The 17,721-nt window shown below is 33.6% G+C and overlaps 2 protein-coding genes across 2 annotated transcripts in view; both read left to right on the plus strand.

The window, feature by feature from the left end:
* The first annotated feature begins 4,725 nt into the window (after window positions 1-4,725).
* LOC127811290 (probable aldo-keto reductase 2) lies at window positions 4,726-8,390 on the plus strand. The gene is made up of 5 exons (XM_052351022.1): window positions 4,726-5,132; window positions 5,236-5,439; window positions 6,948-7,120; window positions 7,206-7,308; window positions 7,749-8,390. Exons 1-5 carry the CDS (start codon window positions 4,920-4,922, stop codon window positions 8,085-8,087), a joined length of 1,032 nt encoding a protein of 343 aa, XP_052206982.1. The 5' UTR covers window positions 4,726-4,919; the 3' UTR covers window positions 8,088-8,390.
* A 2,403-nt stretch (window positions 8,391-10,793) lies between these two features.
* LOC127811289 (uncharacterized protein At2g24330-like) overlaps window positions 10,794-17,721 on the plus strand; it is a 38,254-nt gene continuing 31,326 nt past the window's right edge. The window contains exon 1 of the mRNA XM_052351020.1: window positions 10,794-10,911. The gene's annotated coding sequence lies outside the window, so the exon portion shown is untranslated. The remainder of the gene's footprint in view (window positions 10,912-17,721) is intronic.

Below are 17,721 nucleotides of genomic sequence, written 5' to 3' on the forward strand. Positions count from 1 at the left end.
TTCTCTCAAATTTATCTTGAAATTTAGACTATATGAGAGGGAAAGGGGTTGAAATAACTGATGGATCTGGAGATCAGCCATTTCCCAAATTCATTTCTGAATTCGCCCCTAGTTATATATATATATATATATAAAAAAAATTAAATTGTCCAAACTAAAATGACCCAGGCCACTAAACTATAGTTCTATTGATCTAGGTGGTTAGTGACACTTTGGGGTTTAGGAAAAATCAAGTATGGGTAGTCGGTTTCGATTTTATAATTCGGCAAATGAATATGTAAAATTGTTTGCTTGTCCCTCAATTGAAGCGCAAAAAAACCCTTTGTAATCATAATTGGCCGAACATTATATTTAACAAAAAAAAAAAAAACTAGGATATGGTTTAGTTTGATATTTGAAAAAAAAAAAATGTGTTGGAAGCATTGGCATATTCTTGTAATTTAAACTTTATTTATTTTGTAATTTTTGGTATTTCATGAGATTATTTTAATTTTGTTAGTGTCTATTGATTCTTGAATTTTGATGATTTATATTTCTCAAATTAATAAAATGAGTAACGCTATTCATCTTCAGTAGAATGAACAACGATGATGTGACAGTCTATATAGACTATATAGTTGACATTACACATTTATTTAAAATATAAAAAATAAATTATGTTAAACGCCTTTTCATTTTTCCCATACAACTATATAATTCACATGAAGTATCATATCATCGTTGTTTATTTCTATTAAAGATGAATAACACTACTTTAATAAAATCGCTAATTTATAATTTGGGTGGTTTGAACTACACAGTGGTTTAGTTATGGTTTGATTTCAAAAACTAAACCAACTTGCATTCCTAGTTTTTAGTTTTTTATGGAAAAATTTAAAGATAGACGAGACTTTATCCATAAAAGAGTATTTCAAAACACTATGATATTTTATTTATTTAGGTAATGTTTGTAATTAAAATGAATAAGATAAGGTTGTATCAAAATAATATATGAATGCTTTTTGGACTAACATATGATTGATAAATATTTCAAAATTTTGATTATACTATTTGTTAAATTTTTGGAATGTACTAGATGGCATATGTGTTATTTTTTCTTATTTATTAAGGTACAAAATATACTTATCTTGAAATAAAAAAGAGAGATAAGTATATATAAAAAATGTCAAATAAGAAGTCATGTAATTTATTTTTTAAAGATTGTTAAATAAATTTAATAAACACATTGATAATAACAAAAGTCTATAATATTTTTCATATCTTATATTTTTTAATATATATCTTAATTAATAAATATTTTTTTATATAAAAGAAAGAATAATGTCATAATTTTAATTGATGAAAACTAATAATAATGGGTCGGTCTATCTACAAAGTCATGTAATTGTAACTTTTTTTATTTTTTTATTTTCTTCACTTGATAGAGTCGTTGTCACATGAACCACAAATTTAATACTGTAAAAGATACTCTATTAGAAAATTTTACATATAAATAATAGGTAGGTAAATGTTCAATCCCAATATTTATATTAACAGATAATATAAAGAAATCTTATGGACAAGACAATCAATATACCTACTCTCTTAATAAAAAATGAAAGACTTGGTAGTACGTATATGACTTTCGGACCCAAGAGGGGTCACTACGATAATCTTGATTAATTATGATAATAATAATTTTACATCCAAACAGCGCACTAGTAGTAGTAGTAAACTGGATTACACCTAATTTTAATTAAATTAATTTAGTTTAGATTATATATGAATTTTGTCCAACCGATGGTGCTTGGAAATAGCCATAGTCAATAAAAGCCACTAAGTGGTTGGTACAACACTCCACAGCCTATTTGACTGCAATTGTATGCTACTTTTCTAAAATGGCAGAGCCTGCAAACAAGGACTCTTCAACCCCCATGACCCACCCTCTCCTCTCTTCTGCAACCATTCTGCACTTGTTTGTTTACTTCTCTACAGCTCGTCACTGTCATTGAGTACTTATTATAAGAGAGAGAACCCATTTTATATAAATATATAATAAAATTAATTATTCGACCCTAAATTATATGAAAATAAAAACAAAAAAATGAATTTCATATAGAAGGAAAACAAGGGAATAATATTTAAAAATATATAAAAAATAAAAATATGAGAAAATACATAAATAAAAAATATAGAATTTTATATATATATAATATTTAATATATAAAATTATAAAAATATTAAATTTGAGACTAGAAATATAATTTTTTTCATATTTATGAATAGAAATGTATTTTATAATTTTTTTAACATTTCAGTACATAAAATTTTTCAAAATGATGAAACGACGCTGTCGAGAGGTACCACATATAATAGTTATAATTTAATTATTATTTTTTTAAATAAAATTTTAAATAAATATAGTGATAACGTTGATTAAAAAATAAATAATACTAATTATAGTAGACAAAGTGTATTTATTTTATTTTATTTTTAATATTTAAATAATTATATACATTCAATTAATATAATTATTTAAATATTAAAAGCAAGATGTAATTAGTATATACCCAAAAATTATCCTATTGAATATTCAAGGTGTAATTGACCAAATATCACTCTAAACTAAATATATAAATTAGGTATGAAAGTAACGTTTCCTTCGTATTTTCATTAGATTAGAAATGTTATAATATTAATTATCAAAAATACATTTTTGCATCATTAATATTAATAATTACACAATTCTAGACACGTGAGGCTGCTGCTCCAGTATTCTTTTCATTTTGATTGATTAGGTTGGTACAGGTGTCCCATTATCGCTTCTTCACTTTTCCCCAAATCACCCACGTGTCTATCTTAAATTATATCATATTATTATTATTTAAAATTGTGTATAAAATATAAAAAAATATGTCTATATTTTAAAAATTACATAGATTATCATATACATAACGTTTTATATATTTTTATTAGGGATGCATAAAATTTTAATTTAATTAAAATAATTAAATCAAATTAATAAAAATTATCAATTCAGTTCTATTCAAATTAAGAGTATCCATTCATGACTATAAGGAAGGAACTCTTCGAATTTATCAGGTGATCAAAATAAAAGGGTGTTCTTCATGTCTGATTTTTTTTAAAAATAAGAAAAAAATGATGAATTAATTCATCAATTATTTATTGAGAATTTTATTTCTTTATAAATTATGTTATTTAATGAAGTGTTTGACAGCGACCGCACTTCTTTTGCTTGTCAGTGTTTGAACTGTTCGGTTTCACGTGACATTTCGCAATAAAAAATACGGCTCCACGTGCGATCCGCAAGCGTCCACAGGCGGGCCCCACCCACCAACAACAGACTTTTTTTCGTTTTATAATAATGAATTTAATCAGACCACAGGGATCACGATATTTGAAAAGTCAACGGAGCACTCAATCCCACCCGCCTACCCGGGCCAACAAATTACGGGTAATTTTGACCCGAATATAACTCTGACAAAACTAAAGCCGTGAACTGCAATTAGTGAAAGGTCGAGGGGCAAAGTGCAACTCAGGAGTGTCTAATTCGGTTTATTTTAAGGCGGGTATGGAATATAAAACTTTGGGTAAACTGCAAAATTAGTTTAATTTTAGATTCATATTAAATTAGTTATTGTATTTTAATTTTTATTATCATATCTACTAAATTTTAATTTTTATTATAATTCAATCTCCTGCTTTAATTATTCATCATATTCTATTAATAAAAATTGATGTGTCAGACATTAATATATAAGTTTAAAATTCACTTAAAATTAAATTAACATAAACTCCACAACAACGTTTCTTTAAAATTTATATTAACGTATAACATAGTCATTTTTGTTACTAGAATTTAATGAAAAATTAAAAGAAAGCCTATGTTATAACATAAATCAAAGTTTAATAGTTGTGATAATAAAAATTAAAATACAGTGATCAATTTCTTATAAAATGCAAAATTGAATAGCAAAGAATGTAATTTATTTTAAAAATTTATTGAAAAAAGTCGATATAGACTAAAAAAGAAAAAACCACAAGAGTATGGGTGGCCTAATATCGAACAAAATGCTATAACTCTAATTTTTTAAATTTAAGATAAATAAATACAATTTAAAGAACGCATATCTTTTATTTGATATGGTATTAGTACATTATTCATTAGATATTATTATACAAATATTTTGAAAAAAAAACACAAAAGATGATGCACTAGATTCATATGCAATAGGTAGAATAGTGTTATTTCATTTATTTTAGATATTTTTTGACATTTGTTATTGAATTATAATATTGATAATAGAGTAAAGTTGGCTTACCTATATCCAACTCCAATATTTTAGAATATCCTCCCTTACAAGGGCTACTTGCCGCTCTGTCTCAACTCCAATACCTTACCTCATATTTTTAAGAGATAAGTATCTTATCTCGTATCTTTGAAAGATAAGGGTTTGTACCTCATGTTCTATCGAAGCATTCTAAATCCTATTTCTCTTGTTAATAAAATTTTATATATATATATATATTTATAAATTCAAACACCATCAACTTTAATCAAACAACCATTAACTCCACCCAACCGAGATAGAATACAGATTTGCTGCCGGATCCGGAAGAGAAGCCCGCCCGAACGTAAGCCCTGACGCGGTCTTTTGTGTCGGGCATTCTGTTGCTGTTCCATGGGGTAAATTATTATAATTATTATCATCGTCGTAGCTGTCGTCCGTTGAAAACCCTCGGTCCGCAGCCAATCCATTCTCTCTTGACTCTCTGTTATAAGCTTGCTCGCCCGTGCAGTGAAGAGAGGGAGAGAGAGAAGAAATCCTTCGGTTCCATCACCCATCCACCACTCAAAAGCTACTGAGATCGGGAGGAAGGTAGAGGAACGGTTTTGAGCAGCGGAGGAAGAAGGAGAAATGGCACAAGTGAAGAGGATTAAGCTCGGATCGCAAGGCCTCGAGGTCTCGGCGCAGGGCCTCGGGTGCATGGGGATGTCGGCGTTCTACGGCCCTCCGAAGCCTGAAGAAGACATGATCAAGCTCATCCACCACGCCGTCGACACCGGCGTCACGCTCCTCGACACCTCCGAGAGCTACGGCCCTCACACCAACGAGATCCTCCTCGGCAAGGTCAATTACGCTTCGCTTTCTGTGGTTTTTTTATTTTTGATTGTTTTTTTGGGTTTGGATTCGGTGTAAATCGAGTTGACTGATTGGAGAAATTGGTGGGCAGGCGTTGAAGGGTGAGATCAGGAAGAAGGTTCAGCTGGCGACCAAATTCGGCATCAGCTTTGCGCCGGACGGGAAGAGGATCGTGAGGGGCGATCCAGCCTACATCCGGGCGGCTTGCGAGGCCAGCTTGAAGCGGCTCGGCACCGATTACATCGATATCTACTACCAGCACCGTGTCGACACCAAAGTTCCGATTGAAATCACGGTTTGGCCACTTTTCCCCCATTTTTCCTTTACTTCCCTCTGAAACCAACTGCTCGTAGAATATGAACTGTGTTTGGGCTAATCTGCAGCTCTACTAATCACTTGAAAAAGACTTTAGGGTGTGTTTGGTAGTTCCAAATGCCTTCACGAATTAGCCCATTCTTGATTATTGACACTTGACAAGAAAACAGATTGTGACCACCAGGCCCTCATGAGGGATGATGTGCCCACCAAAAGGTCTTCATTTAAAGCCTCGCTCTCTCTCCCTCTGTGGTCGGTTGATTGTCACGGGGTTATTCTGAGTTTTGAGGGTGAAGGGGCTAATGTTGGAGTTTAGTAGGGATGCTGTCAGTTCTGGATATGGCACCTGAATTCACCAAAAGAACGTTGGTGTGGATTTATCCCTGGTTAGTCTAACCTAATGGGTGGGGTGAGACCGTGGGAGGCTGGGTCTGCTCATTTTGCATACATCTTGGATATAGATTTACCCTTTTCACTTAGCAGAAAAAGGAAATAAAGATTGTCACTCTTAGGTCAGGAAAAAACAAACTTACAGTCGCTACCATAAATGAAACCATTAAATGAGATAAATTTGGTTGGAGCTTGAATAATACTATGCTACATAAATGAAACCATTTTGCAAATCATAATTGATTAGTGTATTTGATTGATTTTTTTTTTTATCATAAAGTTTGTTAGAGTTTTCTTTTTTTTTTTTTTCAGATTTGTTGAATCTTATTTTGTTTGCAATTGCAGTGAAAATATTCTTCACTATGGCATGAAGAGCAACTCAAAAGCATAATACCAGATTAAAATGAATTGAGAAAATTGAATATATTTATTCTTGTAATGTATTAATGTTTTAGTGTTAATTTGATTATGGCAAATTGACTATAGTTTGTTGCCCCCGTTGGAGCTTGCGTCATGCCAACGGGGCCACTGCAATGCCTAATCTAGGGGGATGGGGTGTGAGTGGGGGCAGGGTCACGCTCAAACGGTCCCTGGTCTTGTTCTTTTGAACTTGCCCCCTCCCCCCCCCCCCCCCCCCCCCCCTCTCTCTCTCTCTTCTCAATAATCTTCTTATCCAGTGCATCTTCCAGGTTTATTGTAGTAATCATGATATGAAAACACAATGCCTACAGCCTACCTTGTTGCTTCCTTTGCTGGGTGGAAAATGCACTATTATGATGTAGGGTGATTATTTATATGCAAGTATGGTAACCTGCAGTTTGTTCTCATCTCATGTCCATGGTTCAAATGTTTTCAACGGTTGGAATCAACTAGGCCAATTGAAATTTTATAGTCATTTATTTGGAGATCAATGAACATCAGTCGTTGCCAATATTATCATCATATGCATCCATGATCATTTGAGCAGGATGATATTTTTGTACTTTGATTCCTCCCAAAATTTTCTTTGAAACTTGTTATCTGCTTCTCTCTTTATCTTATAACCAAACAAGCTTTCTATCTAGCATTATTGACTTGTTTTTGGCATCTTTTCACCAGATGGGAGAACTCAAGAAACTGGTTGAGGAGGGCAAAATAAAGTACGTTGGTCTATCTGAGGCCTCTCCTGCAACAATTAGGAGGGCACATGCTGTTCATCCTGTTACAGCGGTACAAATTGAATGGTCCTTGTGGTCGAGAGATGTGGAGAGAGAAGTAATTCCTACTTGCAGGTCGGCATCACTTATTCTGCAAAATGAACATTTTGGGAGTGAGAGCAAATCAGATTTCAGTTTTATAACCTTTGTGATTATTCAGGGAGCTGGGCATTGGGATTGTCGCATACAGTCCATTGGGAAGAGGATTCTTTTCAGCCGGCCCCAAGATAATGGATAGTTTGGCAAGTGACGATGCCCGGAAGGTTTGTGCATATATAACGTGCACTGTTTAACTTTCAAGCTGAAATAGTGTGTTAGGGAATGACATGCAATAGTATCACAATGATGTTTTGAACATTCAGTACTTTTCTAACTTCACTACAATCATAGCCAAGTAATTGGCCTTATTGGCTAACAAAGTACATCCCTGTTTCAGAAGTTGAATGGTCCGTCCTTAGTCCATGTTCCATTAAAAAGAACCATGTTTCAGGTCCTTATCCTGGAATTCTAGCTTCCCTTTTGCTCCATAGATGCATAAACTAGGCTGCACCAATGACCAAATGTTCATCATTTCTTTTCACCATTGTTTCACTGCTACTTCTATCTTATGACACACGAATTTTCACTTGTTTGCTGTTTGATCCTGTTGCATGGTAGCTCCCTTTACGGTTTTACATCAAATAACGCATTCCATTTCTTCTAGACTCTACCAAGGTTCAACCCCGAGAATCTCGAGCACAACAATATCATGTTCGAGCGGGTCAACCAAATCGCAGCAAGGAAGGGCTGCACCCCGGGGCAGCTAGCCCTGGCATGGGTTCTCCACCAAGGCGACGACGTGTGCCCCATTCCTGGAACCACCAAGGTCGAGAACTTCAACCTGAACGTCGGGGCTTTGTCAGTGAAGCTGACACCAGAAGAAATGGCCGAGCTCGAATCCATTGCCACCGAAGACGCCGTGAAGGGTGACAGATATGGTGGCCTGGTCTCTACCTGGGAGAACTCAGACACTCCACCCTTGGCATCGTGGAAGGCTGAATGAAAACCATGCATGCATGCTGCGGACTTGTGCTCTTTGTGTTTCCCCGAGTTTAGAAGAGCTTAATACTTGTATGCTTCTACTTTTGAGTGTTTGACATCCATCACAGGCTTTTGTTTAAGACTATGTTTGGAGATTTTTATGAATAACTACGTTGCCTGTCATGCTATCTGGGCATTCCCTAGAATTAAGTTTGAATGAGGGCCAAAAACCCAGAAGAAAGCAGCCCTGATAGTATCACTATGATATACTAATTTGTAAACCAAACAATTACTAGTTTACGACTACTTTTCCTTCCCTTGTGTATGCCTACTTTTTTTCTGTAAGAGTATATTAATAAAAAAATTGCAAAACGCTTATAACTTACGCGGGGGTATATCTCAAGTAATCATGAAGAAAAGTAAACAAACCAAAAAAAACTCATAAAAAAACAGGAGCAACTATCAAATCTAAACACATAATTAATCTTAAAATATATTTACATTAAAACATGTAAAAGGATAGTTCCATCAAACTGAATTCATAATCATTGGACTTTGAGGCTTTGGTTTCATTGACAATGGTTTCATTGTAAAATAATCCTGCATGAAATAAGTGTCAAACAAGTTGAACCACCCATAGCATGGGCTGAGGCAAATAATGTCAGGCAATAGTACTAGGTTATGGTGTTTCTAAACATATAAGGATAAGGTGGTGGTGTTTTTTTTGTGTTTTAATTTTGAATTTTAAGTTTTGAATTTGTTTTTAATTTTGTGTTTTGAGTGTTTATTTTAAGATTTTTAAAAATGCGTTCTTTTTATCATTCTAAAAAATTATTTCTTAAAATATAAAATTAAAAAACGGTTTATTTTGGAATTTTGAGAAAAATTATTTTATAATATTTTATTTAATAAATTTGATTCAAAATTGTAAGCATTTATTAATAAATTATAAATTTAATTCAAAAAATTTAAAATATAATACAAGAAATAACTGATAATTTAATTATATATAATATATTAAAATTATAAAGTGTTTTCTAAAATCATTTTTAATTTAACTCAACTATGCATACCTTGATGTTAATTTGTTTTTACCTACAAATTAACATTTGACATTAATTTTGAGATTTATATTACCCACAATATAAATATTAAAAAAAATATAAATCATAAAATAGCAAAATATTGATTTATCCAAAATTTTAAAAATATAATTAAAAAAATAATAAAAAAACCATTTGGATATGGAAAGAAGATGGTGGCGAAAGGAAGAAATGTAAACATGAAGAAATGGCATAAGGGAAGAAGAAAGAAGGAAGAAATGACAGAAAGATAAAAGGAAGAAACGACCAACAGTGGCAGATCTGGGCATGGCCAGCAATGGCGATGGCGGTGATGATAATAACGAGTGATGACGGTGGCGAGCATGGAGCACAAATGACGATGGTGGTTGAAGGAAAACGAATGGTAGCAGTTGAAAATGGTTGATTTCAGTTGTTGGTTGACAATAATAGTGATCAAGAAATGGAAAATAGAATATAGAAGAGAGAAAGAGAGAGAGAGTGTGTGTGTGTATAAGCGTTTTTCATGTTTTGAGTTAACGTGTTTTGGTTGAAAACGACCAAAATGCATTTTTGGTGTTTTGAGCGTAAATATTTTTTGTATTTTGGAAAATATATTTTTAAAAATAGGTAAGGAAACGCGTTTTGATATTTTAAAAAATTAAAAATAAAAAATACCATAAAAATAATACAAAGAACAAGCCTTAAGTTTTTACAAAAACGGAACTTTGACTCTTAGTATAGTCTTTGACAATTAAGTATTTGAAAATGAGTTAAAGTAAATACTAATAAATCTATGAAGGTAAGTGTGAGATAGTTTTACCCATTGACTTTTTACTTTCTATATAAATTGAGTTCCCCGACAATTTGGCTAGATTTTCCCTTAATATTTTTGGTTTGGAACCTATCTTGAGTTTGGACTTGCTTCTCTAGGCAGAAGAGCGTGTGGCCCACGTGCCATATTTTAACAAACAAAACACATATCATGTTATGACTACAAGAGACACGTAATACATAATAATTTATTTTATTTTAAAAAATATAAAAAATAAATTTATAATTAAATATAATCTTGAATCCTAAACCTTCATCCTAATTAATTCTCAACAACATTTTTATTATATCACAGTAAAGAGAAAATATCGTAATAATTCATGTTATTTTATTTTAAAAATATAAAAATAGAATAAGGTCAATTAATATAATATATAAAAGAATTTACTTATACACTTGTTTTTCAAACAATGAATTTTAGATTTAAAAATTTTATTATTTAATTTTTTATAATAAATGCATTTAATTTTAACATAGACCAATTAAAAATTAAAAATGAGATATAATAAATAGTCATATTTAATAATATTTTTTTAATATCCATTTATCATATTATGTTATTAAAATTAAACAATGTTATTTATTTCTTAAATAATTTTAAATACGAATATATTTATTATAAATTAATAAGATTATTTCATTATTAAAAATAAAATATAATAAATGTAACTTATTTACATTTTCGTGCTTCTGTGAAAACGCGGTTGGAGTTGGATGCCTCGGCGTGGTGGGGGGTGTTTTCGTCATTTTGGTCACTCCGTGCGTGCGTTCCACGTAAGAGAATTGCTTATGACAGTTCTCTGCATCGTCCTATGCTCTCATAATGCCTTGCGGACTGTTCCCACCTCCTCTTCCCTCGCGCTTCTTCTTTCCCCTCCCGCGTTACCTCCACGCCCCGCCGCTCACACTGCCCGCCGGTCCGCGTTGGCCGCCGCGGTCTGCCTGTCCGAGGTCAGTTCCAGATCTGTGTTTTCGCTTCGGTTTCGATTCCCCCTCTCTCGATTTACTTTTGGGAATTTGGTGATTAGTTTTGCTCGATCGGGCTAGGGCTGTGCCTCCCAGAGTCCCTAATTGATCATCGCAACTGATGGATTGTTGATCTTCCATCTCGACCATTGTACGCGTAATTCGTTATCGGCTGATTGATTACTCTTGATGCTGTTACATTTTCCGAATTGCTTTTCCTTTCTTTCTTTTTTTGGTTTGATTTAAGGCGAATTCCTTTAATGATGTTAATTAAAGGCGGAACGCCGGTCAAACTCCTTAATTATGGATCTGAATCGGAATTGGTGGTTGATTTGTCTTGGAAATGAGGAAACAGATGCTAAAAAGCTGAGGTATGAAAGTGGTCATTGTTGGCCTTTTTTGAAGGAAAAGCACAAAAAATGATGCACCAGATTCATATGGAATAATGGGCACGATAGCGTCTATTTCATCTCTCCGGACACTATTCGACATTTGTTATCGAATTATAGTGTTGGCTATAGAGTGGGGTTGGGCCTGCCCATAACCAATCCCAATACCTCGCCTCATTTTGTTGAGAGAGAAAGGGTTTTTACACCATACTCCAATCGAGTGTCCCAAATCCCATCTCTTTGGTTAAGGCTGAATTTAACATTTTTTTATGAGTATTTTATTTTTTTAATTTTATAGTAATAAGTGAATATTTTATATTTTTCTTGAATTAGTATTATTTTTTTTAATTTTATTTTAATTTCTTGATTTTTAAAATTTTAAATTATTTATAATTTAATCATTATTATTTTATTAACCGATTATATGTATATTCTTTAAATGTAGATAGGTGCATACATTAAATATATCTAATCTAATCTATCTAATAATATTATTAAATCTAATAAAGGCATAGTGTTCAACGAATTTAGAATCGAATTCACGGGTTGAACCAATAAAATAGATTAGATTTAAGTTTGATCATTTATTTAAAAACTTATTGTACTTATTTTATCATCATACATTTAATTATCTATTAGTTTAATGTAATAAATCTACCAACAAAATAGGGATGATGTACCTTGAACTTTACACATCTAAATAATATTTTATATTTATATTTATTATAATTAAAGTCAAATACACTTATATATATATATATATATATATGAAGATTAGTTGGGTGTTGTCAATCATTTAAAAGATTGATAATGGTTCTAAATTTTTTTTTTTCTTCAAATATTTTAGAACAAAAAATAAAAAACAAAGTGGATGTGGACGAGAACTGTAATGTCCCAAAAATAATAAAAGTGTAAATTAAATTTAGGTATTTAGTTAAATTACTTGGGAGTATTTATGGAAATAAAGGAAATAATGATTTAACTTGTATTTTTGGTGATTATTGGGTGTTTAAAGAAAATATTAATTTATTTGGGTGTTTGGAGATTTAAGAAAAATGTTATTATGTAATTTTGAGAAAATAATTAAGTTAATTGAGAGTATTTATGGAAATAATAAATTAAATTAATTAGTGAAATTTCTGGAAACTTGGGGTGTTAGTGGAATAAGTAAAAAAAAGAGTTAGGGGTGTATATGTTAGATTCCAGAAGATTTGGATTTTAAATGCAATTTTCGGAAATGTAGTGAGGTTTCTTTAACATTAATTGGGTGTCTATATATTAACAAGGGAGTAGCCAGAGCAGCTGGCATGCGCGCGCGAGGAGCCAGGCACGGACGCGGGATCGATTCTGGGTTGCGCGCGCTGGAAGAAGTATTTTGGAATTTTATCAAGTCTCATGCGCCCAAAACGGCGCCGTTTCTGGCATAAGGCGGTGGGCAGCCCTTGGCTGCCACGTGGCGCACGCTGGTGTGCCCAGCGGCTGCCTCTCTCACGCCTACTATTTGCACGCTTTTTAAGGCCAAATTGGCCCTATTTTTCTGCCGACTTCGACTGCCTTTTATGCTTCAAATTGAAGCAAAAATTTGGATTAAATTGGAGCACAGCAGAGAGCTCGGGAGATGAAGAAATGGCGCATAGAGGCTGGAAAATTGGAGGAAAGTTCAAGCAAATTAAGGTTTGAATAATTAGGTAAGTTGTGTAAACTATGCAATCAAATTTATACGGTTTGAAATTTAAATTATGGTGTAATTTTATTAATTTTAATTGATTAAACCATTATTTTGCTGTGCGTATATTATATATGTGTATATATATATATATATCTACACGAGTGCACTGTGTGCAAGTGATGAGGTTTCTGTGTGTAAATTAATTTGATTGTGAGGATTTGTGTGGCAGTGAGTGTGCCGTATGTATATATGTGTAATCAAAGTGTGAGTGTGAATCAGAGGTGAGTGCAATGAAATTGAAATGAAAGAACAATTAAGGAATGCTAGCCGTATGTGCATATAGGTGAGTTATTATTATTATAAATTAATTAATTAATTATATACATTGAGAATGTTATTAGTGTGATATAATTTAAATTAAATTTAAGATTCGTTGGGGTTTTATTTACAGAGTGCCAACATAGAATTTTAGATGATTAAATTATTTATATTACACGATTAGATTTAATTAATGTGAGTTAGGGTTTTATTAATCGTTATTAAACGTTTTATTTCGCAGCGGGAGTGCAAGAAATACAAGAAATTGTCGTGTAAAGGCAAGCTCCTAACCCTCTTCTCGTGTTCTTTAATTCCCGTGAAAGACCCCGTGATTTCCTGTATTTTATCACCTCCCTTACTTTAATTCGGTACATTGCCTTATTAGTTGAACTATTATTCATTTGTTTTAATTTAAATTAAATCCGAGACTTCTAGAGTTGTGTTTGTTGTGAGCTTATGGGGGTTTGTACCGCCCCCACTCCTTTTGGGAATGATGCTGAACCAGTTTGGGGACTAGGTTCCTAGACATGAGGGTTTATTTACGATTTTATTAGGTTTACTTACAGTTTTTCTCAGATTTATTTGTGGTTCGGTTAGAGCTATCGAGCAGTGGGGCAGGGGTCGGTTGTTGGTGACGTTGGGGTAGACTATGGTACGGCCTTGATGTGGACCGTTGGGTGGACACCCCTAGTCACTGGCCGTTGACCGGTGCCGGGCACTGCTGACTAGCTCTACCGGTATGTGATTTACTGCATGATTAGATATCTTGTATTACTGTTCATGATTTGATATGCACATGGGTACGGGATGCATGCTGGGATATTCATTTATTGAGTATGCTTGGACACGAACATTCTAGTTTGGTTAGGTTGCATCCACCGCGAGCATATGCATGGCGTGTGGTTTACTATGTGGGCGGAGCATGGCCTGATGCCTGGATGTATGGGCGCCTTGTATCACGTTGATGCTCACTACGCCATTGCATTCTTATGTGCATTGCATGGATACTGGTAGTATTTAGTTCTCGGACGGGAGTACCGTTCCGAGGGAGCCTATGGCTCGGTTGTCGGGAGTACCGACGGATACAGGTGACGGGAGTACCGGCCTGGGACAGCGCGCGCAGGTTTGTGGAGACATTTGTTGCCTTTCAGGGCAGCGGCAGGTTGGTATGGGACTTGGGTGCCAAGTGTCTTATGTGGGCCCCAAGGACCGGTATGTGCTTTTATTTTGTTATGCTATTGAGCTGTTGTGTTGTAGTGTCTCATGGCATGTGTGTACCTGGGGGTTTATTTTGGGGAGAGTTTTCTAGTTATGTTCAGCCTTCAGCCTTTCTTTCTTTATGCTTGCTGAGTCTCTTGACTCACCTTGCTTTCCATCATTCCAGGTAGTGGCGGCGTGGGCCATAGCAAGGGAGTCAGCTTTAACGGCAGAGTCGGTATGGTGTACAGGCAGTCTCGTCAATCCCTGTCAACTCTGATGATTGTGTAGGGTCTACTCTATTATTTTCTACTGTGCCAGGTGTTTTCTCGAGTCTTGTGTATTTCGGCACAGGAGTTTGTGTTTGTTTATTTATCTTGTGACCGCTGTGTTAGCGGGGTACCCGTAGTGCATGCATGTGTTTTTCTTCGCTTCCGTTGCTCTCATCTTTGAGTATGCATGCCGGGGTGGTTTTTGTCTGGTGTTTCATTATTTTCCCCTTCCGTAGGCGCTCCCGTTCGGGTAGTCCGTGTGGCTGGGGATATCCGGGCGGGGGTGCTTACAAGAACAATGAAGACGATCTGAACTAGGACAATGAAGGCAAGAATAAACAACAAAACAAAAATCTACTCATATTAGATATCATATAAGATAGAGTATTATAATTTTATGAGAAATGTTTCGTAATTTAATCACATGTGACTATAAATTTAATTTAATCATAAATTTTATTAAATATTTTTAATAAATATATTGAATTACATATTCTTTCATTATAAATTATTATTTTAAATTTTGGTTAGTCTGTTATTACTTAATTTTTTAAACTTTTATGATAGAAAACCTGTGTGGTTGGGATGGTGGATATTGTTGGAACGGTAATAGTATTTGTAAGAGAACTACACAATTAGCCAAAGCCCCAAAACACCTAATAGCAACAGTATGAACGGAAGGTGCAACAGTAGCAAAGAAACTTCACCAGTTGCTGTATGCTTAGCAAATAACCACAACAATTTAACATAAACAGCAGCAGAGCAGGTAAAGTCAGAGACGCAAAATCAGATTTCAGTGAGGGAGATAGCAATCAGGAAAGCTGTGAGACCGAGGCACGCCAGAAGCGCTGACTTAAAGATACTAGCACCCTGCTCCGGTCACTTGCAAGTTCTGGTGACTGTTAACAGGATACAACGGTCTACTCCGGTCGATGACGACCACAACCGGTCGAATCTGATAAAACTTGGAAGGAACTCACTCTCTGTGACAGATAAAACTTGGGGGGGAGGAGGGAGGGGGGAGAAGAGAAATAAACACTCTTCGAACTCGGTGATAAGAGAACGAGGCACGACTAGCTTTTTATAGGCTGGGTCGGGACACTGAATAGACTCTACATTCAAGTTGGCATTGATTGCCGACATCAAGGCCCAACCCTAAGTGAGATGAAAGAGTATAAATACCCACTCTCATCTCTTTACACAACTAATATGGGACAAACACCACATTCACACTTACACTCATACACTACAAAACACAACAGATATAATGGTAGTAGTGATGTCTTAGCAATGATGATTTGTAAATAGGCTAGACATTATAACAATTATATTATTTGTATGGGTTCAAATGTATAAACATGTGATGGTTCTTGGGTTAATTTTTTTTTTTAAGAAAATATGAAATTAGGGTTATAATCAACCTAAATCAAGTTAACATAATGTCAGACTCAAACTCAACATAATTACAAAGTTTAAAACTTTATTTGAGTTTAATCGAGTATTATTTTTAAATCTCAAGCACGACTTGATGAAATACTTCAAAAGTCAGAGCTTAATTTGACTTAGCTCAATAACTCAAAGAAATTTTTTTAATAACTTTAAAATTGAATTTGAATAAAGTCAATCTCGAGTATTTTTCAAGTTAACATCTAATAACTTATTAGTTTGTAGATATCATTTATCCCTTGGATGGACTTTTCCAAATTAAAATGCAATAAAGTTAATTACAAATTACGCTATAAGTATGTCTTACGTCTTAAACACATTGAAATAGTGTTATCAAACTTCATCGAGAGCTAGACCTAATGAGGAGACTGGGTTAACGGCTCAGTAGTTTAATCGGTGGGTCATATCAATATAGATATATAACTTACTATTTATGAATATTATTTAATTTAATATTTCAAAACTTATTTTGAATTTTTTTATTATAATTTTTTAAATTTATTATCTATATGTAATATGTATAATAAAAAGTAAAGACCAATTTAAACATCTAGCACAACCATGAACTCAAAAATGGACTCCAAGAAACCAAGGTTTCAACTTGATTTGCAAACAACACTACCACATGACATGTTGATAGAAATTATCAACAAAGTATTACTTGGTAAGGAAAATGCATTTGGAACAATCAGTACAAATGAAGAACATGGAGAACAGCATACCATTACTTGATTTAAGAGGAAGATCACTATTAATCAAGCTAAGTGTGGTGCCTCCGATCCCATTTTTAGAATGTCACCGTAATTTACCGTTACAATCATGATAATTGGCTGAATTTGAAGATTGGCTATGCCCGTATATGTTTGGGTGTCTTATGTGAAATTCAAATTTCACCATCTTCGCTCACCAAAAAATCGAGCCCCAAAAGAAAATAAATAACAGAAAGCACTCAAATCTTGGTCGGGCTACATATTTGGAATCTCAGAATTGTCACAAAGACATGATGGGATGATGGGACAGAAGGACAACTTTCCAAAGCAAAATTAATCTCTAACAAAATAGTCATAAATTCTATTGCCAACTCAAAATTCTTTATTTCACATATGCTTATTACAAGTCAAAAAAAAAACATAAAAAAAACTCACATCTCATATAATCGCAAATAAACAAGATTTTCTCACCACTCATTAACCGCATCCATGGGCTATTCTTCTACCATTATTGTTTTTCCTAAACTATTTGTAAAGTTTGTTATGAGAAGATGAATCCAAAGATTTAATAAAAGTAATATGTAAAGTAGTAAATTACAGTTCATAATAAATATAAAAAAATATAAAATAAATTATGCATGCAGGTCCATCCACCTCATCCATCCTGAACTCTTGATGATCCCATATAATTTTTTTAGACCCTAACATGAGACCTGTTTAGTCTTCAAATTCATAACCTCGTACCTAAATATTCCTTTATTACCATATGAAAGCCATGATAATATAATTTATAC

This window comes from Diospyros lotus, chromosome 10 (assembly GCF_014633365.1).
Source record: "Diospyros lotus cultivar Yz01 chromosome 10, ASM1463336v1, whole genome shotgun sequence".
NCBI lineage: Eukaryota > Viridiplantae > Streptophyta > Magnoliopsida > Ericales > Ebenaceae > Diospyros > Diospyros lotus.